The 25,217-nt window shown below is 44.9% G+C and overlaps 1 protein-coding gene across 1 annotated transcript; it reads left to right on the top strand.

The window, feature by feature from the left end:
* Positions 1-1,665: 1,665 nt before the first annotated feature.
* FAM174B (family with sequence similarity 174 member B) lies at positions 1,666-25,181 on the top strand (the record flags this gene model as incomplete). The annotated part of the gene is made up of 5 exons (XM_083371721.1): positions 1,666-1,878; positions 5,135-5,140; positions 5,352-5,926; positions 21,206-21,337; positions 23,221-25,181. 5 exons carry the CDS (start codon positions 1,666-1,668, stop codon positions 23,222-23,224), a joined length of 930 nt encoding a protein of 309 aa, XP_083227847.1. The 3' UTR covers positions 23,225-25,181.
* Positions 25,182-25,217: the final 36 nt, after the last annotated feature.

Here is a 25,217-nt window from a genome sequence, read left to right as displayed (position 1 = left end):
TTGCACTACAGAACACTGTTTGTCCCCTCTCTTTAGCTGACAGCTGGATGAAGTTTAAACCTGGAGTGATCTTAAGTGATATCTCAGACAAAAAGGGAATAAGGCAGAATAAATTGTAGGGGGAAAAAAAACCCAGAACCCTATATTTCCCTTAAGCAATTGCAGCTCATACAGTATTGGGATTTAGGGACTAGACAGCTTTTCTTGTGATTATATTAGAACAGGCTGGGCACTCTCATCCTTGGCACTCAGCCAGATATCTCTGTTCTTCTAGTGACAGGTGGGAAAAACGAAACGGTCTGAAGGTCTCAAAATTTTCGTCTATTTGCCGCTTAGTTGGGTGCTAAAAAGAGCAGGGGCTTAGTGAACTTAGGTTGAGAAGCTGTGGAAAGAACCATATCCGAATCCCACTGACAGGAGCGGGAGGATTAACACCTTCCTGAAAAACAAACAGAACAGCAGCCACTCCCGTATCCTGCCTTGTTTTCGCAGGCTGTGTGTCATATGTGCTAGCTCTTAAGTCTGAATCTAGAAAGAAGCATGTTCAGAGGAAGCAAAGTGGGTGATCAATGCTTTCACGTTGAATGGAATCCCTTCTTCCACTTTTGCAAAACTCAGCTCCTCAAAACGGGTCCCCTGAGATTCAGGAGAAAAAACGAGCAGGGTAGTTTGGCTAGGTATGGAGTGCAATGGCACAGCGGTTAAGACGCTGGGCTTATTAATTGAAACCTTGGCAGTTCGGGACCCAGGCACTGCTGGATGGGGTGAGCTCCTGTCCTCACCTTAGCTCTTGCCCATTTAGCAGTTTGAAAGCATGCAAATTGCACATAGATACCACTTTGGTGAGAAGGTAACGGAGTTCCCTGAGCCTTTGGGTATAGTCATGGGGTATAGTCATGCCAATCACATGACCACGGAAACACCTTCCAACAATGTTGGCTTCCTTGGTTAAGAAAGGGAGATGAGAACTGCCCCACTAGTCAGACACTGGACAACCTCTTAATATGGCCGAGGTTGAGAAACACCAGTTTAGCGCTTTCTGAGTTAGCATTATTTCCCCCTCACATTATGTCAGGGGTCTTCAAACTTGGCCCTTTTATGACTTGTGTACTTCAACTCCCAGAATTCCTCAGCCAGGCACACTGGGTGAGGAATTCTGGGAGTTGAAGTCCACCTCTCTTAAAATGGCCGAGGTTGAGAAACACCAGTTAACTCTTTCTGAGTTAGCATTATTTCCCCCTCACATTATGTCAGGGGTCTTCAAACTTGGCCCTTTTATGACTTGTGTACTTCAACTCCCAGAATTCCTCAGCCAGGCACACTGGGTGAGGAATTCTGGGAGCTGAAGTCCACCTCTCTTAAAATGGCCGAGGTTGAGAAACACCAGTTAACTCTTTCTGAGTTAGCATTATTTCCCCCTCACATTATGTCAGGGGTCTTCAAACTTGGCCCTTTGATGACTTGTGGACTTCAACTCCCACTGAGAATTCCTCAGCCAGGCACGCTGGCTGAAGAATTCTGGGAGTTGAAGTCCACAAGTCATAAAAGGGCCAAGTTTGAAGACTCCTGCCTGCTTTAATGGATGTCACCCAAAGATTCAGCTGGCTGGACAAACCACGGAAAAACAGCAGAGCTGGAAACATTTACGGGGAGGGAGAGAAACGAATGGCCGAATGTGGGCAGATCCGCAGCTCAGCCCACACAAACGAGGCAGGTGATGGGAAAGCTCCCATTATATCCCTTACATGCCTTGGGGCCAAGATCAGCCCCTACGGGAACGCCATGCATCTTTGGTTGAAATTGGAGCACAGAAAGCAGGAGAACCAGTCGGAGAACTTGGCTGGGCATCTGGCCCTCGGAAAGAACAACGTGACACACGTAATTTGTCAGGGGTTCTCCGTGGCTCGATATTTCAAGCATGAGTGATGAGGCTTTAGAGAGAGTTGGCTTATTTTGAACGATAACTAAAGAGGACACGCTGGGAAGAATGCGTCCCTGTTCTGGTCACCACGACGCACACAAAATGTTGCAAAGCTGGAAAAAGAACAGAGGAGAGCAAGAAAGACCATTGGGGGGGTGGTGTGTGTGTGTGTGTGTAGGCTAAGTTGTACGGTGAACAGTTGGAGGGACTAAGCATGTCTAGCCTAAGGAAGAGATGGATTAGGTATGCCATGTTAGCAATCTTCCAATGTTTGAGGGGCTGTCACAGGGAAGAAGGGGTCGGCCTATTCTCCAAAGGACCGGGACAAGAAGCAATGGATAGAAATGTACCAAGGAGAAAGCCAACCTAGAATTAAGGAGAAATCTCCTGTCCGTGAGAACAATTAATCAACAGAACGGCTTACCTCCCAGAGCTGTGGGTGTTCCATCACTGGAGGTTTTCAAGAAAAGATTAGACAGCCATTTGCCCGGGATGGTATAATGTAGGGGGTCTTCAAACTTGGCCCTTTTATGACTTGTGGACTTCAACTCCCAGAATTCCTCAGTCAGGCATGCTGGCTGAGGAATTCTGGGAGTTGAAGTCCACAAGTCATAAAAGGGCCAAGTTTGAAGACCCCTGGTATAATGCCTCCTGCTTTAGCTTAGGGTTGAATTAAAAGACCTCCAAGGTCCCATCCCTCCCTGATATCCTATGTCCTATGGATTCATTTTCTTCTTTTCCCACCTTTTCCCAGACTTAGTCTTCCAAGTTGGTTGGAAAATGATTATCCCAAGAGGAACAATGATTGGGTCAGAGATCAAAGGATTTGGCTTTGACTTCATGTATTATTCAAACCCAGCTTGGTTTGCCTAACCTTGGTGCCTGCCATCCTCTAAATATTTCATCCTACCACAATTCTAGCTTTCCTTTAACCAATGGCACACACTGCACCTTTCTGAACTCATCTAAATTCACATTCACTATTAGGTTTCTATTACTCTCAGGGTGTAAAACAACAGTGTGAGTTTTGTCCTTCTGCAGGATCTCCTTTGGGAGAACCACCGTCTAGCTCAGGGGTCTTCAAACTTGGCAACTTTAAGACTTGTGGACTTCAACTCCCAGAATTCCTCAGCCAGCTGAGGAATTCTGGGAGTTGAAGTCCACAAGTCTTAAAGTTGCCAAGTTTGAAGACCGCTGAACTCTAGCTTCATGGACACAATTGAATGGAAGAAAACGAACAAAGCCCTCCTTAGAAGCCAAACAGTTAGTGATTCTATTTGCCATGCTGTCTTGAATGTATGCAACTATTCTTCCTTACATTTAGTTAAACTAAGTGAAAAACGCAGTGGCTCAGTGGGTTGGGACGCTGAGCTTGTCGACCAGGTCGGCAGTTTGGCGGGTCGAATCCCGTGTGCCGCGTAACAGAGTGAGCACCTGTTACTCGTCCCAGCTTCTGCCAACCTAGCAGTTCAAAAGCATGTAAAAATGCAAGTAGAAAAATAGGGACCGCTCCAGTGGGAAGGTAACAGTGTTCCATGCGCCTTTGGCGTCTAGTCATGCCGGCCACGTGACCATGGAGACGTCCTCGGACAAGCGCTGGCTCTTCGGCTTTGAAACGGAGATGAGCACCAGCCCCTAGAGTTGGAAACGACTAGCACGCATGTGCGGGGGAACCTTTACCTTTTTACCTTAAGTTAAAAAAAACCCTCATTGTTTCATCATCATCATCATCATCATCATTATTATTATTATTATTATTATTATTATTATTATTATTATTTCTACTATTGGGGTATTTTAATTCTTGCTAAATTTGTTCTAGTTACCTTTTTCTCTCTCTCATTAATATGCGTGTATGCATAAAATAACAACACAATGGAGATTTTAATATCAAGTAATTAGCTTCAGACCTAAACCTATATTAAATGACAAACACTTAGAGGCCTGTCACCATGTTTTTTTCTTTAATGTCCTACTCAACTTTGAATTTAAAAACCCAAATAATTTTAATGCATGGAATATTGATATCCTGAATTGCAATTAATTATTGATAGAATATCTTTTTTTGCTCTTATTTTTCAACACTCTTTTCCAGATAACAGAATGCCAGTAATCTTTTATGATTTAAACATCACTGTACTGAAATAATACAATGTTTCAAGGCACATAACACATAATACAAAGGAGGCAAAACAGATAGTTGTAAAAAATAAAAATAAACAATGCTTGGTTTTAGGCCTTCACGTTAATAAATGAATCCAGCTCTGTTATGGCTTGTCAATCAGGGCTTATGGCAAAACGGAATGTGTGGACAAACTTGGGTCAGCCAAGAAACCATGATTAAGCCAGGCCAAGACTGGCCACACACTGACATCCCTGGGAACCAAGAACAGTGGGAAAAATATTTCCCTTCCATCTTTTTCTGAGATTCTCCCTGTTCCGTTTGGCGGAATTAGTTTTCCGTCAACTGATCTTTGCCAAGGGGGGGAAGGCACTCTGCACGTGAGCAGATGCCCGGAGGACTCTACTCTGCCAAGGTGCGCAGAGTCGAGTTGGTCTCCTTGCCTTGGCAACTGGGACTCCAGGGTGCTCCTGGGTGCTCTCCGAGCTTCTCTTTTTTGCAGACTTTTCATTACCCTAACTAGGCATCATCATCATCATCATCATCATCATCATCATCATCATCGCTGCTAAAAAGGGGCGAGGTTTGCGGAGTGTCAAAGAGGAAGCGGGTGGGTGGGAAAACAACTGTGAGATCCTTGGCGCTCTCCGAGCTGGCTTGTTTCATGACCCACACTAGGCAACATCATCAGGGCTAGCATGGACACGTCTGCAAGTAAAGAAGCCAGCTCGGAGAGCAGCCAGGAGCCCTGAATTTTCAACCCGGAGCTACAGATATTCTCTTTTCCTTGGAAGGGCAAAGGCCTTCTGCACAGGGGGGAGGCAGAGGCTAGGCCAGGGGTAGGCAACCTTGGCTCTTTTATGACTCGTGGACTTCAACTCCCAGAATTCCTGAGCCAGCATGGCTGGCTCAGGAATTCTGGGAGTGGAAGTCCACGAGTCATAAAAGAGCCAAGGTTGCCTACCCCTGGTCTAGGGAACAAGGAGTATTATAACGAATGGGATCACATTCAAAGTAAATGCATAGAGTCAAATTTTATTTTGTAGACATTGGGAAAACCCAATTCATATGTTGCGTTTCCCTTGTTCTAGGTCCAGGTGGGTCTAGGGCTCAGGAATTCTGGGAGTGGAAGTCCACGAGTCATAAAAGAGCCAAGGTTGCCTACCCCTGGGCTAGGCGGTCCCCTGGGAGCAGCTGTCACCGCCAGCTTCCTTGCCGCTGCCGCTGCCGAAGCCCGGCCCCGGGCCAGCTGCTGCCTACCCACCGTTCCCTCCCTCCCTTTCCTTTCCCTTCCCTTCCCTTCCCCAGCGCAGCCAGCTCAGCTCCTCCCCCGCCAGCCGCTCGCTCGCTCGACTGATCCGGCTCGGAGCGCTGGAGGAGCCGCACCGGAGAAGCGCCGCCGCCGCCGCTGCTGCTGCTGCTGCCTTGGCCGGTGGGGCGAGCAGCCTGCGCGAAGAAGCCGCGCGATCCTCTCTCTCGCGCGCAGAGCTCTCTCCACCAACCCACCACCCTCCAAAGCCACTCCGTGCGCCGACTCTGCGCGCCTCCCTGCCCGGCACCATGTTTCGCCCGGCGGAGCGAACCTGCCAGCTGCTGCTGCTGCTGCTGCTCGCGATCCTACCCGCCGCCTTGCTGGCCCTGGCGCCGCCGCCCGCCTCCATCTCCAAGAACGCCAGCGGCAGCCCCGGCGATGCCCAGAAAGCGGCCGTCTCGCCGCCGCCGCCGCCGCCGCCGCCGTCCTCGGCCGGGAACCACAGCGGCGCTGCCCAGCGCAACCCGGTCCTGGCGATGCTGCGCGATTTACCGGCGCTGAAGGCCGCTGTCATCGGAGCCTGCGCGGCCAGCGCCTGTCTGATGGCCTGCCTGCTGTTCCGCGTGCTCAGGTGCGGCGGGAGGAAAGGGGCGCGCGGGGTCCCTGGCCGCAGCCCTTCGCCCCTGGACCCCCCGACCCCTCCCCTAAAGCAGCCGAGAGCCTTCGGCCCGCCCCACCCCGCTAGGACCCTAGCCCAGCCTTCTCCTTGGGCAGCTTTAAACCCAGCCACCCACCCCGTCCCAGGACAGGGGAGGTAAAGTGTAAGGTGTATTTTTGTAACCTTGCTGGGTGGGAGTAGGGGGGAACTTTAGAAATGCTGCCCACCCCTTGCCTTCCTAAGCTTTTCCTTCCCCCCCCCCCCCGCACCCCACCACACAAACACAATCTGACAAGGTAGGCCAGGGTGTTAACCTCTGCCTTCCTGGTGGAGAAATAAGGGGGGGGGTTGAACCTGTTTGGGTTTCAAACCCGCCAGGTTTGAATGTTCTCAGCCTGCCTTTTTCGCATTTAGGCCAGCCTGGGGCTGTAACGATTCTGTGCAGAATTATTCTCTTAATATATAGCAATAGCAACGGCGCTTAGACTTACACGCCGCTTCATGGCGCTTTACGGCCCTCTCTCTAAAGCGGCTTACAGCGCCAGCCTCTTGCCCCCCCCAACCATCGGGGTCCTCATTTTACCAACCTCGGAAGGATGGAAGGCTGAGTCAACCTATGTACTCCAGATATATATATTCCCCAAATATGCTACTGCAGATGTCTAATAACGCTGCATCTTCTTCTAAGCTAGGCCAGGATATCTTCTTGACAGAAGAGGCTCACTTCTTTAAGAAGACCTAACGCTTGCCAATCCTTTTCCTGCTGCCCTGACTTTTTACATTGCCCTTGTTCTGCTGGCACGGGCTGTCAATCAGGTGTACTTAACGATTCTTTTGAGAAGGGCTCCCCACCCCTATGCAAAACGCAGAAGGCGAAGCAAAGGGCATGTCATATATTATCCCTTTCTTGCTTATGGAGAAGCTTGAGAGCAGTTGCCGACAGCCACTGGCTTAATGGTGAGGGAGTGAGGTTTAAACCAAGGCTTTCTCGATGAAAACAGCTGTTTTGCCCAGGTTCAACCACAATCGCCTGTGTGAGCCACACACACACACACACACACACACACACACACACACACGCAGGCACAGCGCTCATAAGAATCTGACTTTTGAGGGAGGATGTTGGGAATCCTGTTTACTTTCCCCTCTGAACAGGATATATTTCTGTAAGGGAGAAAACACTTCCTCCCATCCCCCAGGGCTTTTTCGCTTGATCTTAACAGGGACCTGAGCAATTAGTAAATTGTAAATTAGTAAATACAGAGGGAGATGCTGGTGCCTCCCCTGCAAATGGCAAGAAGGACCAACTTTTAAAGTGCTGAGTTCAGGATTGCTGTGACGCCAGCCCCCCCCCCCCCGGGGCCCCAAGTCCTTGCTTTTAGTCCTCTCTCTGTTCAACTGCATGACAAACTCATCCCTTGTAGCTGGAGCCCGGAACCCCAGTTTAGTGTTGTGTGGTGCGGTGTAGTGTTGTGGTTAATGCAACAGGACAGAAACAGGGTGACTCTGAGTTCTAGTCTCACTTTAAGCACAAAGCCCTGGGCCAGTTACTCCCAGTCCTAGGAAGAAGAAGGCAATGTATGTAGCAAAAGCTATTTCCAAAACCCTGGCAAAAAAAAAAAAAGCTGCAGGGACTGATCCAAGCAGTTGCCAGAAATCAATACAGACTAAAAGGTACAGGTAGTCCTTGATTTGTAACAATTCACTTAGTGACCATTGGAAGTTGCAACGGCACTGGGGAAAAAATGACTTAGGACCATTTTTCACAGTTAATGACCGTTGAAGCCTCCCCATGGTCGCGTGATTTGCATTCGGATGCTTGACAGCTGGCTCCTATTTGTGACGGCAGCCGTGTCCTGGGATCGTGTGATCAAGCCAATGGGGAGACCAGATTCTCTTAAAAACCACGGGACTAACAACTGCACCAATTGGTTGAACAAATGTGGCAAGAAAAGTGATAAAACGGGGCATCTCGCTTAACAAATTTCTCACTTAGCAACATAAATTTGGGGGGGGGCTTCAATTGTGGCCGTAAGTTGAGGACTACCTGTACCTTTAAAAAAAAGAGAAAAAAAAGAAGAAATCACATATAGGTAGGATGTAATTGAGTTGTTAAGCAGGTCACTATGTGCCTGGAACTGATTTTATGACTTTTTGTGATGGCTATTCAGTGAATATATTTTATGACTTTTTGTGATGGCCGTTAAGTGCTTGCTAAGCAAACCCATTTTATCCAGTGAGCATATTTGGGCAGAAAATGGAAGTAAACCCTGGAAATCGGCAAAAAAACCCCAAACCCATGAAAAATCAGTCATGTGCCTGCTTGCAAACAGCCATCAAGGTGAGCCAGTTGCCAAGCACCCAACATGTGATCACATGACCGCAGGAGTGTGTGTTGCCCTTGTAGTTTCAAAATCAGGTCACAGGTAGCTTTTGGGGGGGCCTCTGTTGTTTCAGCTGTTACTTAGCAACCAGCCATAATTAAGAGCTACCTGTATAAGCAGGGCATTAAATCCTCTCTACTAAAGCACAACCCCACCTTCTCCCATCTGGCCATCTGCAGATGTGCTGGGATAGCAGTTGTCAACATACTTTTGTCACCAGAGCTTGGAATTCTGGGAGTTGTTATCCCAGCACATCTGCCAGGTACAAGCTGAAAAAAGCTGTTCTCACCAGCTGCCTTAACAGCTTCCAATCACGGCTTATGTTAGAAACATTTACATTATGGGTTACGTATATTTTCACCAAATTGGGATGATCAAAAAAAACCAGAATATTAAGCATTTCCAAGTCAGGCGTTTTAGCTGTGTAAACCAGGACCGGCAAAATTTTGCTCCACCATCCCCAAGTAATTTTTCACAGTTGTTATGACAATGAATCTTTTAAGTGGCAACACAGGTAAGTGCTCAACTTACGACCCGCAGTTGAGCCCAACATTTCTGTGGCTAAGTGAGACATTAGGTGAGCGAGTTTTGCTCCATTTTGCAACCTTTCTTGCCACAGTCGTTAATTGAATCCCTGCAGTGGTTAAATTAGTAACACAGTTGTTAAATGAATCTGGTTTCCCCGTTAAATGTCCCTGTCAGAAGGTCACAAAAAGGGGATTACCTATCCCCAGGACATTGCAACCGTCATAAATACGAGTCAGTTGCCAAGCATCTGAATTTTGATGACGTGACCCCAGGTGCAGATGCTGCAACGGTCGTAAGTGCAAAAAACGGTCGTAAGTCACTTTTTCCGGTGCCCTTGTAACCAGAAATGTTCACTAACTTGTAAGTCGAAGACTACATATATATATAAGTTGCAGAGTTCGCACGGCGTGCCTAACCAGGCGAGTTACAAGCCGCAGTTTGTAGGCTTAGGAGTTCTGAAGACCCAATGCTTTTGATTAGTTTATTACGTGTTTTGATCAGCTTATTCATGTTTCGATTAGTTTAGTATTGGTGTGCGACTCTAGGAACTGTGTTGATTGCACAGCTGGGTTAATTTCCTGGTGTGGATTGCATACCGTGTGCCTGTATTAGTGTCAGGAACTGTTTGTGTGGCTTTCTCCTTGCAAAGCGCATGGGCGACCACGGACGTAAAGCTCTGATGCTTGAAGAGCTAATGAATGGGAAAGGTGATATCAGCCTTGGCAGCCTTCTGGGGTATTAAATTTCTTGTTTACAGGAAGCCTGTGTGATCTTTCTTGGAAATATATCTGGAAATCTGTCATAGGTCTTTCCTGAACAGAAGGTTGGATAGGCAGAGCTCGAGCCGAAGCTGGTTTTCTGAATTTTAAAATTTTCCAGAGGAAGAAACTGGGCACTTCTTGCAGAAGTCAAATAAGCGTGTTGAAAAGCCTCGATAGAGCTCTTAAAAACCTGTTTTTCCCGTTCCGATTTATTCACTTGCCAGGTTGGGCTGGGGGAAAAAAGGAGAGAGGGTAAAACAGAAATGAAATGTTCTCCATCGTTGGAGGTTTTTAAGAAGGGACCGGACAGCCATTTGTCCAGAATAATAGAAAGTCTCCAGCTTGATCAGGACTGGAAGACTTCCAAGGTCCTATCCAAACCTGTTATTCTTTGTTTTATGTTGTTTGTTGGGAATAATAATAATAATAATAATAATAATAATAATAATAATAATAATAAGAAGAAGAAGAAGAAGAAGAAGAAGAAGAAGAAGAAGAAGAAGAAGAAGAAGAAGAAGAAGAAGAAGAAGAAGAAGAAGTTGGAAGGGACCTTGGAGGTCATCTAGCCCAACCCCCTGCTCAGGCAGGAAACCCTATACCATTTCAGACAAATGGCTGTCCAGTCCCTTCTTACAAACTTCCAGTGTTGGAGCATTCACCACTTCTGGAGGCAGGTTGTTCCACTGGTTAATTGTTCTCACTGTCAGGAAGTTTCTCCTTAGTTCTAGGTTGCGTCTCTCCTTGATTAGTTTCCATCCGTTGCTTCTTGTCCTGCCTTCAGGTGCTTTGGAGAATAGCTTGACTCCCTCTTCTTTGGGGCAGCCCCTGAGATACTGGAAGACTGCTATCATGTCCCCCCTCATCCTTCTCTTCATTAAAGTAGACATACCCAATTCCAGCAGCCGTTCCTGTTTTAGCCTCCAGTCCCCTGATCATCTTTGTTGCTCTTCTCTGTACTCTTTCTAGAGTCTCAACATCTTTGTGTGTGTGTATTCATTTGTTCCATTTTTAAGATGGCCAGGTATAAAAAGGGAAGTGTTAGAGGGGAGAAATTACCGTGTCTGTAGCTGAGTTCTCCTTTATCAGGCAGAAATTAATTACAAGTAGTGCACGGCTTACAATAGTTCATTTGGTGACCCTTCAAATTTACAGCAGCAGTGAAAAAAAGTGGCTTAGGACCATTTTTCACCCTGACGGCTTCTGTTAGCATCCCCATCGTCAAGGGATCAAAATTCAGAAACTCGGCAAACGGGTTCATACTGAACAACTATGGCTGGGTCCCGGGTCACGTGATCACATTTTGCAACTTTTCAACAAGCAAAATCAATGGGGGAGCCAGATTCACTTAACAGCCCTGCTAGTAACTTATCAGCTGCGGTGACTCGCTTAACAGCTGTGGCAAGAAAGGTTGTAAAATGGGGCAAAACTCACTTCACCAAATGTGTCACTTAACCACAGAAATTTGGGGGTCAACTGTCGTAAGTCGAGGACTACCTATATTATTATTATTATTATTATTATTATTATTATTATTATTATTATTATTTATAAAACTTTTATTCATAAAACATGAAACTCAGTCAACTGAACACTCAAACTGACTGGCACTCATGGTTGACACGGGTTGCTGCCAGCATCCTAGGTATCAACCAGGTATCTCCTTAAAATGGAAGATGTTCCGAGTAGCGCAGTTTTTTGTAGCTTTGCTGGAGTTACTGCAGGAAGCTGCAATTTCTTGATGTATTTTGCAAAGTTTTTGGACGTAGTTCCCAGTGCCCCGATGACAATGGGTATATTATTATTATTATTGTTATTATTATTATTATTATTATTATTATTATTATTGTTGTTGTTGTTGTTGTTGTTGTTGTTATTATTACTACTACTACTACTACTAATACTAATACTAATACTACTATTACTACTACAATCCCTTTGTGGTTCCTGAGGGCTTCAGTTCTTGCAAAAAAATCTGTCTAGCACTCTGTTGTTCCGTTTAAAAGAAAAGGCAATTTCCTAACAAAATTTGCAGCGGTTCATCAGCAAGGCAGATGGCTGAACTGCAGCCACTAGTTATGCAAGAAGACCTGTTTTTCTTGGATGGGGTTAGCCAAATCTTCTTCTTTTTGCACCAATAAGCATTTGTGGACCCCTGAAGGCACATGACATGTTTAGAAGTGGGCTCCAGCTCATGAAAAATACTGTGGAATTGATTGTTTGATTAAGTCCAGTCCAGTCCCAAAGGTGCTTTTTTTTCCAAAAGGCCACCGGAGTTTCTGGGGTTTTTTTTTCCTTCTTCCTTAAAACCTTTCGCTTCTCATCCAAGAAGCTTCTTTACCTCAGTCAGAACTGAAGAAGCTTCTTGGATGAGAAGCAAAATGTCCTCAAGGAAAAAAAAAACCCCAAGAAAGTCCAGTTGCCTTTTGAACAAAAAAGCACCTTTGGGAATTCTGGGAGTTGAAGTCCATGAGTCATAAAAGAGCCAAGGTTGCCTACTCCTGGTCTACACAGTAAAAACCACCTAACAAAGGTGGACGTGCTGAAAAAAATGTGTCATCCGTTTAGTTAACAAGGTTTTAAAGGCATGTTTCTCTTCCCTTTATCTCTTTCTCCAGCATCTTCAAAATCTTTCCGCTGTAGTAGCCATCATTTCTTGTAGTGTCTGTTGTTCGTTTTGCCTCCGACTTTAAAAAAAAAAAAAGCAGTAGTATTTCGTGACTTTCTGCTTCTTTTGACGGTCAGGTTTGTAGAACAGCTTGGAACAACTGAATAAGCGTGTTCTGCCTTTGTCATTCCCTTCGGTAATATTTTAGCCCCTTCTGCCTGCCTGCTTCGAATTCATTGGAGAAGGCGATGGTGCTAGGAAGGTTCAGTGGAACAAGACAAAGGGGCAAGCAAAGAACACGCTGCCTTGATGAGGTCGGATCTAATGCAGAGTTGAACATTTATTTTTATTTATTTATTTTATTTTAATCCCATTTATATCCCGCCCTTCTCCGAAGACTCAGGGCGGCTTACAATCTAAAGCACAATGTGCTTAGCAATACAATTGAAAGAAGCTGTGCTCGAAAGGGTAGGATGGAGAACACTTGGCTATAAAGTCGCCGAGAGTCGGACACGACCCAATGGTTAAAAAGAAATAAAACCTGCCTGGTTCTGTTTTAGCAGCTTTGTTTGAGGCATTAATCGGCTCCTCGTTTTGTGCAAAAAGTAGCACCGTTTCAGGATGCGAGAAATCTTTGTGTCAAGACTGTCTTGTCGCTTTCACCTACATTGGCCCTTCGCTCGCACCTTGACAGTAACAGGCAGGGCTTTTTTTCTCATAGAACGCTCAGAACAGAGTTCCGGCACCTTTTTTAGATGGAACCTTGTAGGATAGGCAAGGTGGGTTGTATGACATGTGTGAGGTCCGGCACCTTTTTCATTTACAAAAAAAGCACTGGTAACAGGGATGGGGGAATGATGTCCAAGCAGCCATCAACTTGGTGGCATTTCAAGGACACACCGAGCAGACGTTCCGGTATGGCTAGCTGTTTCCCATAACAATACAATACAAACAAATGGATTGTGGGTGGCCCCACAGGGAAAAGGGGGGAATTAACCATGCTTGCTTTTGCACGGGAAACCCAGAGCTGGTTTTGCTTCTTCTGTGCCAGTATGTTTTTTTTTAAAGTAAAGTTTTATACTCTTGGTAAAATAATGTCCCCGGAGTTTCTTTTTTCTGGATTTGCCAACTGGACAGTTGACACTTTGCCTTAAGGTGGGAGGGGGTACTAATTTCAGGAGGCTGCTTCTGCAAACATCAAGCTCTAGATTTCCCTTTCACCAAGAGACACTGCTGCCAGCCAGCCACAGAGAGACGACTCATTGTTGGATCTGCTCTTGAACGGCGGTTGAGCATCAATCCTTTTCTCCCTTAGGCTGCTGGACTAAAAATAGACCTCAGGCTTTCACCAGAGCTTGCTGGTGAAAGACAATGATCAGATGAGGCAACTCAGCTGCTTGCCATGTGACGGTGCGCCTTCACCAAGCAGCTGGAGTGACGGAAGGCTGGTCTGCAGCTCTCCTGCCAACAGCCTCCATGGCATTTTAAAATTAAGCAAGCCAGGACATTTGCAAAATCGGAAGAGCAGCAGCCCATATGCATTTCTCTGTTAGGATTTGCATGCAGCTCCTTGCCCCATTATTGCCAGCTTCTGAAGGCAGAACAAGAAGCAATGGATGGAAACTAATCAAGGAAACTAATCAACCAACCTTGAAATCAGGAGTCATTTCCCGACAGTCAGAACAATTAATCAGTAGACCAGCTGGCCTCCAGCCGTTGTGGGTGCTCCATGACTGGAGGCTTTTAAGAAGAGACTGGACAGCCACTTATCTGAAATAGCATAGGATCTCTTGCCTGAGCAGGGGAATTGGACTAGGAGACCTCCAAGGTCCCTTCCAACTCTATGATTCTGTAATTCTGGTCCTTTTAAAAATGTCTAGAACTTTTGGAACCCAGTTTTGCCTGCCACAACATTGACTGATTAAGTGAATTTAACCAGGCTGATAAATTGCCTCAATCGAACTCGGCACTGAGCAAGGTCTGCGCTTGATTTTAAGGCAGGCTGCAACTTAGATGTTGGATCTACACCAATGGGATCCCAGTCCAAGCTCACTCTCAGCTACAGCTGTTTACTGGTTGAATTTGACCCAGTCCCTCTCTCCCAGTACGGCCTGCCTCACAGCGTGGTGGTTCTGGGTCCAAATGGGAGGCCAGAATATTCTGTGTGCTGCCTTTATCTGCTGAACGAAAACCATACAGTATAAATCAAACACATAACTAAACAGCCGGGTGGTTCTAGGATGAAAGCTACGTTTGCTGCAACATGAATTTAAATCAAAATGAAACTCAGTTGAACATCAGCAGCTGGCTGTCAGTATTTAATTCACAGCTCAACAGCAACTGTTGAACAGGGACACCCTGCAAATTTGGAAAGGACAGGAGTATATGTGAGTCTGTAATCTTGGTTGGCACACTTAGCAGCTAGATTCTAGTCCGGTTTGAGGGGGACCAGAGCCACTGAGGCAGAAGTTTCTCAGCCTCACCCCCTGCCTTTGACAATGGAAAGACAGATTCTTGCCCCAAGGGGCTTACAGTCTGAAGCAGTCTGCCAACTTTGCCAACTTTTAAGATGTGTAGATTTCAACTCCCAGAATTCCCCAGCCAGCATGAATTCTGGAAGTTGAAGCCCGCCCATGTTAAAGTGGCCAAGGTTGACAAACATTGGCCTAAGCTTAGTAGAGGAGAGAGAACCAAGAAAGGGAAGAGGAAGCAAAAGTAAAGTGAGAAGGATATCCATTCTTTTGACTCCATGGTCTTAGTCTTATAGCAAGATTCCAACTGCATGTGGTTAGGGTTACTAGCAGTTTGTCTTATTTATGGGAGGATGGAGGAAGGAAGAAGGAGGAGGAGGAGGAAGAGGAAGAAGAAGAAGAAGAAGAAGAAGAAGAAGAAGAAGAAGAAGAAGAAGAAGAAGAAGAAGAAGAAGAAGAAGAAGAAGAAAGTTGTTTCCAAAAAGGCCTCTAGATCCAGTTATAGGTGACGTTCTTAGAAAATGGTGAACTAACTAAGGCCCAGTGGTTGTCTTGGAAGCAAAGTCTGCACCTAAAAAAGAAGAAGAAGAAGAAGGGGAGAGTACAGGTGAATGGGTGGGCTGCGTGTGAATGGTGCTGCAGCTGCTGCTGAGGATAAAGCTCAACTTCCAAAGTTTGTTATCTTCCAAATGGGAGTATGCATATTCCCAAGTTCTTTTCTGCCTGCTGGTTGAAAAGGATTGCTCGCCTCTATATAGCACAGGGAATGGGCAGTGGGCTTTAGGAATTGCCATGTGGTCATGATACAGTCCCCATTGTTTCCAGCAAGTTGGGGGAAGTTTCCTTTAGTCCTGTGAAAGGATAGCCTATACCCTATAGGATATGGAAGTACAGTGTTAAAACAGGAGACCCAACTTTGTCCGAGCTTTGTAGCTTTGTTTTCTTTGAAACAACTTCCTTCCAACTTTTGACTAGTTTCTTTGCCCCACCTTAAAACATAGGTCTGAGACAAGAACTTAGCAAGCAAAGCTGTCAGAATGGCACTCTGATTAACCTTTCCTTACCCAACGAATCTGACTTGTCCACACCCTGTTAAAAGTAGAGGAGCATCAGGAAAGGTGGAAAGACACTTCCATCAGAAAACATCAGAATAACGGAATAGCAGACTTGGAAGGGACCTTGGAGGTCTTCTAATCCAACCCCTGCTCAGGCAGGAAACCCTATATCATTTCAGACAAATGGCTGTCCAGTCTCTTCTTCAAAACTCCCAGTGTTGGAGCATTTATCACTTCTGGAGGCAGGTTGTTCCACTGGTTAATTGTTCTGTCAGGAAGTTTCTCCTTAGTTCTAGGTTGCTTCTCTCCTTGACTAGTTTCCATCCATTGCTTCTTGTCCTGCCTTTGGGTGCTTTGGAGAATAGGTTGACCTCCTCTTCTTTGTGGCAGCCCCTGAGATATTGGAAGACTGCTATTAGGTCACCTGTGGTCCTTCTCTTTGTTAGACTAGACATACCTAGTGTCCTCAATCATTCCATGTATAGTTTAATCTCTAGATCTTTTATCATCATTGTTGCTCTTCTCTGCACTTTTTCACTCTATCACGGTGCCCAAATTGGAAGCAGTTTTGCAAGTACGGTCTTAACCAGTGCACTTTAACTATCCCATTGTATGAATCCCACCATAGTGGATTGGCAGGAAATAAATATATCTTGGGACTTGTTCTGTGCATTTAACTACCTGCAGAAACTAGTTTGTAGAAGGTTCACGTCCTTCAGAAGCGGGCTGTGAAGCCAACACAAAAGCTGAACATAAGAGGGTGTTGGCAACCTGGTTCCTTGGTGGTGACTCTCTGGAAGTTTGCACAGAACTTGCTAAATCAACCCGGGTTAAGCTGACTAAATATTTGAAATTCATCAATGCAAGCCACAAGTGTGGAGTGCCAGATGTTTAAATAAACCCGGAACAAAGGTGGCATGAGTAATAATGTCCATAAAGATCAAGAGGAGTGTTTTCACATCTCCACTTCAAACAAAAGCCATCTGAGATTAATCGTGTCTGCAAAGGGATTGAAATTTCCAGTTTCTACTGGCCCAGCTTCCACAGCAGGGGTCTTCAAACTTGGCCCTTTTAGGACTTGTGGACTTCAACTCCCAGAATTCCTCAGCCAGGCACGCTTGGCTGAGGAATTCTGGGAGTTGAAGTCCACGAGTCCTAAAAGGGCCAAGTTTGAAGACCCCTGTTCTACAGCATTATGTTCCTTTTACAATGCTGGCTAGGAATTCTGGTTAGATTTTGCAGTGGAGTAAAAAGAAGGGATCCATACATCCCAGAAATGATTCTGTAGTTCATCAGAACAAGGATACTTGGTTCACCAATCTCCTCTGAGGTCTTCTGGAATTGCCCTTTGGGACTCTTAGTGCTGCTGAGCAGAATGGACTTCAAAGCTACTGTAATGTTTGTTTTAGTGGTGGAAAATGGTGCATGCAAAGCAGGGAAAAATATCACCTTGTGCAACTGACTATAAGGAATTGTGAAAAGGACTGTAACACACAGTCAGGTTAGTTCAAGAATGTCTCCTCAGGAAATGTCAAGGCACCTGAGATTATCTCACTGCAACCACACCAGGAGCAGTTAGATGGTTAGCTTCCTTAGATATCAAATTATAACATCTATTCCATTGCAATTCTATGACTCCATATTATGATGATTTTATTATAGTTTTATATTAATTTAACATATTATTTCTTATATTGTATGTATGTATGTATGTGTATGTATCTGTCTGTCTGTTTATCTATCTATCTATCTATCTATCTATCTATCTATCTATCTATCTATCTATCTATCTCTTTCTATTATCTATCTTATCTATCTATCAAATCTGTATGTCTGTCTCTCTCTATCCATTGATGCTTTATTTAAACTAAATTTGTATATCAACGATTGCACAACCTCTATAGATGCCGTACACTAAATAAATAGAAAAGTTAAGATCGGTTGGCAAAACTGAACATTGGAAAGTGCCAAAGAGAAGGTGAGAAAGTGGGGATGGTATAGCAAGGGAATTATTGAACCCCCTTAAAAAAACACCTTTTAAATGTGCAGGGAATGGGGAAATTGTGGGTTTGACTTCGGTGTTTGTAAATTGCGGACTAAGAGCTTCTCAGTCCTGGGAGCCTGAAATGTGCAGGTTACATGATTGTTAAAAATCCACAGCCATTTTAACCCACCCTTTCATGACAATCACCAGGTTCGCCCTAAATCTTATGGGTTAAACGCTGCAGATATTTTGCTGTGGTGTATCGTGAGCCTGCAGCTTCCCACTCCCATTGACTAAAAGCTCATGTCCATATAGTTTTCGTGGCAGCATGGTGGTTAGATCTTTTATCCAATTTAGGATTTTTTTAAAAGACGCTCGTGTTTAGCCTTTAAAAAAAACAACGCCCGTGTTTAGCCGTTAGCCCTGGTGGTCTGCCATTCAGGTGCCAGCAAAGCCCAATCTTGCTTAACTCTTTGAGGTCACTTTAGAAGTGCCTACCGAGCAACCAAAGGGGTGTGATGGCTCAGTGGTTAAAGATGCTCAGCTGGAAAATTGATAGCCCAGGTTCGAGACTCAAGCGCCGTGCGATGGGGTGAGCTCCTGTTCCTCGGCCCCAGCTTCTTCCCCCATAGCAGTTTGAAAGCATGCAAATGTGAGTAGATAAAAAGGTATCGCATCAGTGGGAAGGTAACAACATTCTGTGTATAGCCTTCCTGGCCACATGACCACGGAAATTGTCTTTGGACAATGCTTGCTCCCTCGGCTAAGAAACAGATGAGCATCACCACGTAGAGTCAAATGTGACTGGACGGGGAAAACCTTTACCTTGTCCTTATTGAACAACCACTATATTTCGGGAGAATATGTAAGGGTCAATGAAGCACACCATAAGGGAACCACCAAGAACACTCCCACCAACAGGGCATCCACTAATGTATAAAATTAAGCTCAACCCTACTCCCCTCCAGCACTGATAGGCTAGGCTAGGCTGGGCTAGGCTAGGCTAGGCTAGGCTAGGCTAGGCTAGGCTAGGCTAGGCTAGGTTAGGCTAGGCTAGGCTAGGATAGGATAGGATAGGATAGGATAGGATAGGATAGGATAGAGCTGGAAGGGACCTTGGAGGTCTTCTAGTCCAGCCCCCTGCTCAAGCAGGAGAACCTACACCATCTCAGACAGGTGACTGTCTAGTCTCTTCTTAAAAATCTCCAGTGATGGAGCGCTCATGATTTCTGGTGGCAAGCTGTTCCACTGGTTCATTGTCCTCCCTGTCAGGAAGTTTCTCCTTAATTCCAGGTTGCTTCTCTCCTTGATCAGTTTCCAACCGTTGTTTCTCGTCCTGCCCTCTGGTGCTCTGGTGAACAACCTGGCCTCCTCTGCCTTGTGGCAGCCCCTCAAATACTGGGACACTGCTATCATGTCTCCCCTATTTCTTCTTTTCTTTAGACTGGCCAAACCCAAGTCCCGCAGCTGTTCTTCGTATGTTTTAGCCTCCAGGCCTTTGAACATCTTAGTTATATATCATCTTAGTTATATATCATCTTATATTACCTAGTTTGGTACTGAAATGTCTACCAAAAAAAACCCACCCACTCAGAGAGAACCAAGGATCCCAAACACCAAGAAAGGGTTGTGTGATCCTGCCTCTGGGGCAGATACAGGTAGAGAAAGCATTGTTTTATTTCCAGAGGTATAAAACTGCTTTCAACCTAGCCAAAGCCTTTGCGATAAGGAGGCCTGTAACGTGTCAGCAAAAACAATGCACAACTGAGCGGACGTCAAATAAATCTATAATAAAGGCACAGAGGGGCGATTTTAATTAATGTTATTGATGGCGAAACCTGAACTAGAAGCCAGGATGTTTTCTAAAATAAGTAGTATAATCTTGAGAACATTTTCTAAACAACTGCCAGCCTGTATTGGTTTTTAATAGGTCATTATGCGGTTCGCATCTAACAAGCTCAATCAAACGACAGTTGAGCAGATAAGAGTACAAGCTGTTCAATCACTGGCAATTTTGTTCCTAAACTGATGCAATGTGACGGCTCCGGGGGGTGGGAAGGTTTGGGGGTGGGGGAAGAAGGGCAAGATTTGGACAGGGCAGAACACATATACACATTTCTCCCAGCATTGTGGCTTTATACTTTTGATGAGTCTCATGAAATAGATTTTAGAATAGAACAGAGCTGGAAGGAACCCTGGAGGTCTTCTAGTCCAGCCCCCTGCTCAAGCAGGAGAACCTAGACCATCTCAGACAAGTGACTGTCTAGCCTCTTTTTAAAAACCTCCAGTGATGGAGCACCCATAATTTCTGGAGTCAAGCTGTTCCACTGGTTAATTGTTCTCGCTGTTAGACAGTTTCTCCTTAATTCCAGGTTGCTTCTCTCCTTGATTAGTTTCCATCCATTGTTTCTCGTCTTGCCTTCTGGTACTTTGGAAAATAAGTTGACCGTCTCATCGTAGAGTAGAGTAGAGTAGAGTAGAGTAGAGTAGAGTAGAGTAGAATAGAATAGAATAGAATAGAATAGAATAGAATAGAATAGAATAGAATAGAATAGAATAGAATAGAATAGAATAGAATAGAATAGAATAGACCTTGGAGGCCTTCTAGTCCAGCCCCCTGCTCAAGCAGGAGAACCTATATACCATCTCAGACAAGTGACTGTCTAGCCTCTTCTTAAAAACCTCCAGTGATGGAGCGCCCATGATTTCTGGAGGCAAAGCTGTTCCCTTGGTTGATTGTCCTCACTGTCAGGAAGTTTCTCCTTAATTCCAGGTTGCTTCTCTCTTTGATCAGTTTCACTTTGCTCTAAACAGTCTTAAACCTGAATGACAAGATTCCTCAGCTGAATAAGATATTGTGGCACAGATACTGGGCATACCAGGAAGGGGAAAAAGTGAACACTGTTCCTCTGAAGTTGTTCTTCTCAAAGAGTAAGAATGCAAAACAGGCATCGGCTGTGTGTTGATATTGTAACGCATTTAGTGAGACAGCTAACTTAGGAATTGCATGCATACACCATGACAAGTCTGGGTAACTTTGAAAGGTTTTTGCTTATAATGTCGGGGAAACCCAGCCGATCTGGTTTATCAGTAGGGTGTCGTGGCAAACCAACAAATGGCTTGTGTTCCAACTTGCTGTTTTAAGAGAGCCTCTTAGAATTGCCAGCTTGGGAACGAAACAGCTGAAGCCTTCTAGGATGATATGTTGATAAAGAAGAGAGGAGGTGGCTTATTTTGGGTGTGGACGAACAGTTTAAGTGAATAAATCATGTGGTCTTAAGCCAGGAAGTCCTAAAGTTTGAGTCTGTGATCCTTCTCCCTAACCCTAACCCCAAATATCATCTCTAACCAAGTGATTGTTGATAGTTTGGAGCACAAAGATGGTATTGAAGAAACGGTTGCAATCTTTCTGAACAGACATCGGTATTGCCCAATATCTAAAATATTTTCTTCTTTCATTTTAGGTCTAAGAGGAGGACTAAAAAACCCCGCAAATATGATATTATCACGACTCCGGCAGAGCGGGTGGAAATGGCTCCCTTAAACGAAGAGGAGGAGGATGACGAAGACTCCACAGTATTTGATATAAAATATAGGTAGGGGGAAAAGAGGGATGGATGCACAAGCCTGGAGATTACTGGGGTGCTTCATTTGGGGTCATGGTGGCGAATCTATGGCACGTGTGCCATAGGTGGCACGCAGAGCCCTCTCTGTGGGCACACGTGCCATCGCCCCAGTCCTAGGCCTTCAGCTGGGTTTTATAAAACCTTTTCACTTTAGGCCTCTGCCGTGTGCAAAAAAAAAAAAGTTCAATCAATCAATCAATCAATCAATCAATCAATCTCAACTTCTCGCAGGAAAAAAAAAGATCTCGCAAAGTTGGAATTGATTGATTTTACCTTTTAGTTCCACCCAGTCTGCTGTTACCACTGCAGCCACGCCCACCCAATGGGCCACACCCAACCAATTGGCCACACCCACCCAAGTGTGTTTTGGGGTGCAGTTTGGGCACTTGGTCTCTAAAAGGTGAATGCAAATCACTGATTTGGGGCTATTAAATGATCCCAAGGAAAGACACAGCTTCATCATGGAGATGCCCTTTGAATCTGATTCACTCTATGGCCCCATGATGGACATCAGGGTAGGATCACCTATTTTATTTATTTATTTTAATTCCATTTATATCCCACCCTTCTCCGAAGACTCAGCGCGGCTTACAAGCTTAGCAGTAGTAGTATGGACAAATGGCTGCCCAATCTCTTCTTAAAAACCTCCAGTGATGAAGCACCCACAACTTCTGGATGGCAACCCGTTCCACTGATTAATTGCTGTCATTGCCAGGAAATTTCTCCTTCTTTTTAGGTTAATTCTCTCCTTGATAAGTTTCCATCCATTGCCACAATTAGTCCTTGACTTGCAATCATTTGCTTAGTCACTAAAATTGCAACAGTACTATAAAAAAAAAGTGGTTTATGACCGGTCCTCGCACTTACGACCATTGCGGCGTTCCCCACAGTCACGTGATCAAAAAAACCCAGGCATTTGTCACCCTCCCAGTTGACTTCTGATGAGCAGAGTCAATAGGGGAAGCTGGGTTTGCTTAACAGCTGTGTGATTCATTTAACAACTGCAGTGATTCGCTTAACAACCATGGCACAAAAGGTCTTAAAATTGTGTGTGACTCACTTTTAACAACTGCTTTGCTTACCAATGAAAATTCTAATCCCAAGTGTGGTCCTAAGGTGAGGTGCTAGGAAACCCCTCAAAAAAGTAAAAAAAAAGTCACCTGAGAAGAAAAGCAGTGACAAAACATCTTCCATACAATAATTGCTATGAAAATTGCAGGAGGCATCGAGTGAGTTAGGAGATGGACGATGAGAGTTTTTCACCAACTGTTGGAGAACTTGAGTCTAACTTTCCCACAGCCAAGGTGGATGTTCCAAAACAGGAACTTCTTTTGCTCCTTTCCTGGCTTAGATGCCTTTTCACGTATGATCTTCAGGACTTTGCCCCGGATTTTCTTTTAAATCCAATCCATACCATTTCTGCCATCCTAGAGAGCTGTGGTTAAAAACAAGCCTGGATTCGAAGCAGCGGAGGGGGGAGGGAGGGAAGTAGTGCTTATGGCTCTAACAGCTTGTCCCTGACTTCAACAATCATGGTTTAATCAATCCAAAGCCGGAACAAACAAACTATTTGCTTTGGAGCCAAGCAAGCGACACCTAGTCTGATGGTAATTCTGTTTGGCACGTGAACGGTTTAGCTGTGTCTCCAATGGGCTTCCTCTCTATTCAGTTGACCCCAAAGGGGTTTTGATAAGTCCCGGAGGGGATTTGCCTGGGAGAGCCATCTAATTCCAAAATGAGCTCTCTAGCTCATTTCTAATTGTTAAATGACGGCTGGCTTGCTAGCTTGGAAAAAAAAATCTTTCTCGGTTTGATGGTGTGCATCCTCTAACGATGCTGGTTTGTTTTCTCAGGTGAGGCCACTGGACTGGACTCCTCAGGCACGCCGTCTCATGTAGAAAACAATGGAGGAACTTTGGAATGAAAGGAGAAATGGAGAATAACTTTTTTTTTTTGGATCCACAACATTTTGATCTACAGAAAAGTGCGGATGTTGGATTTGACCTTTGACATGTTCCTAATAAATACGGCCCTTACGTTCCTGGATGAATGATGTGATGAACTGAAGGAGTTCTTCTTTTGGAACTTCTTTTTAATTCTAAAGACAATCCTTCCGATTTACCACAGCTTCAGATGCCACCAGCAAATTAGAGAACGGAGGTCAGCCACGATCAGCAACCTTCATTCAACACTTCAGAAGCTGCCAAGGCATTCTTTGCTCAAAATATTAAAGTAGACAGATGGATTCTGACTGCATTCTGGGATCGGTTCTGAGTTGACTAAAGTGTTTGTTCCTCTTGTGTGCAGATTGGAACTTGTATCGGTTAGGGCTGAAATTATTTAGCAAGGTTTTGTGCATATTTGTGTTGAGGGGGTGGGTGGGGGAGGAGAATTTTCATGGGTAACCCTTTCGGTAGATAGCTCTCGTGCCTTGCTATTATTAATGAGGACCAGTATGCTGCTGTATTAATTTACAGTAAGATTTCCTGTTTTACAGGGAGATATATACGCATTTTTCTTTCAATCCCCTGCATCTCACACCTTCATGCGGAGAAGCGATTTTTACGTATGCACTGTTTTGCGTTTCTATAGCTTCTCATAATTTTTTCATTTCAAGGCAATTAGCAGTCGGATTACTGAATTGGAATAAGAGGTTTTTGCCTTCATGCCAGAGTGGTCCCATCTGTTCTCCCCAACAGAAACTTTCCCCAACCTCTTTTCTCTCTGGAAATGATGGTTTTTACTGACTTGTCAATTAGGATAGCTGAAACTCCACACACTGAGTGTCTTCAGCTTCGGTCATTTCATCATGGTTTGAACTTTGCTTAGCGGTGGACTGTTTCCCTTTTAATTATACCTAGCGAATAAATATAAGGCAAAGTAGATGGTGGTTTTCTTTTGTTCCTTCTTTCTCCAGGAGAGCCAAATGCTTCTTTAGCACCGCTGAAGAAATTGCCCATTTAACCTTAGAATATAGAATCCTAGGGCTGGATGTCTTCTAGTCCAATCCCCTGCTCAAGGCAGGAGACCTTATACCGTGCTGGTCAAATGATCGTCCAGTCTATTTTTGAAAACCTCCAATGATGGAGCACCCACAACTTCACGAAGCAAGCTATTCCGTTGATTAATTGTTCTCACCATCAGAAAATTTCTCCTCCTTTCTAGGCTGGATCTCTCTTTAATAAGCTTTCACCCCTGTTACCTCTTGTCCTGCCCTCTGGTGCCTCAGAGAAAAATGGTAAGACAATCCCCTCTTCTCTGTGACAGCCTTTAAAGTTGCGGGATCTAATCTGGGTCGGTCACCAGGACCAGGGGTTCCGTCTTCCGAGTTTTTGGATTCATGCTGGAGCCCATCTTCAGGGAATTTCTCTCTAGCAGAGTGTAGATTGGATCCTGCAACATTATCCTGGGACAAAACAACACAGTGCTAGGCTGCATTAACAGAGGAATAGAATCAAGATCACATGAAGTACTAATACCACTTTTCAATGCCTTGGTAAGGCCACACTTGCAATACCACATCCAGTTTTGGTCACCACAATGTAAAAAAGATGTTGAGACTCTAGAAAGAGTAAAGAGAAGAGCAACAAAGATGATTAGGGGACTGGAGAGTAAAACATATAAGGAACGGCTGCTGGAATTGGGTATGTCTAGTTTAATGAAGAGAAGGACGAGGGGTGACATGATAGCAGCGTTCCAATATCTCAGGGGCTGCCACAAAGAGGAGGGACTCAGGCTATTCTCCAAAGTGCCTGAAGGCAGGACAAGAAGCAACGGATGGAAACTAATCAAGGAGAGAAGCAACCTAGAACTAAGGAGAAACTTCCTGACAGTCAGAACAATCAATCGG

This window comes from Vipera ursinii (assembly GCF_947247035.1).
Source record: "Vipera ursinii genome assembly, chromosome: 11".
Taxonomy (NCBI): Eukaryota; Metazoa; Chordata; class Lepidosauria; order Squamata; family Viperidae; genus Vipera; species Vipera ursinii.
Note: the sequence above shows the minus strand (reverse complement) of the source record. Positions and strands in the feature narration are given on the sequence as shown.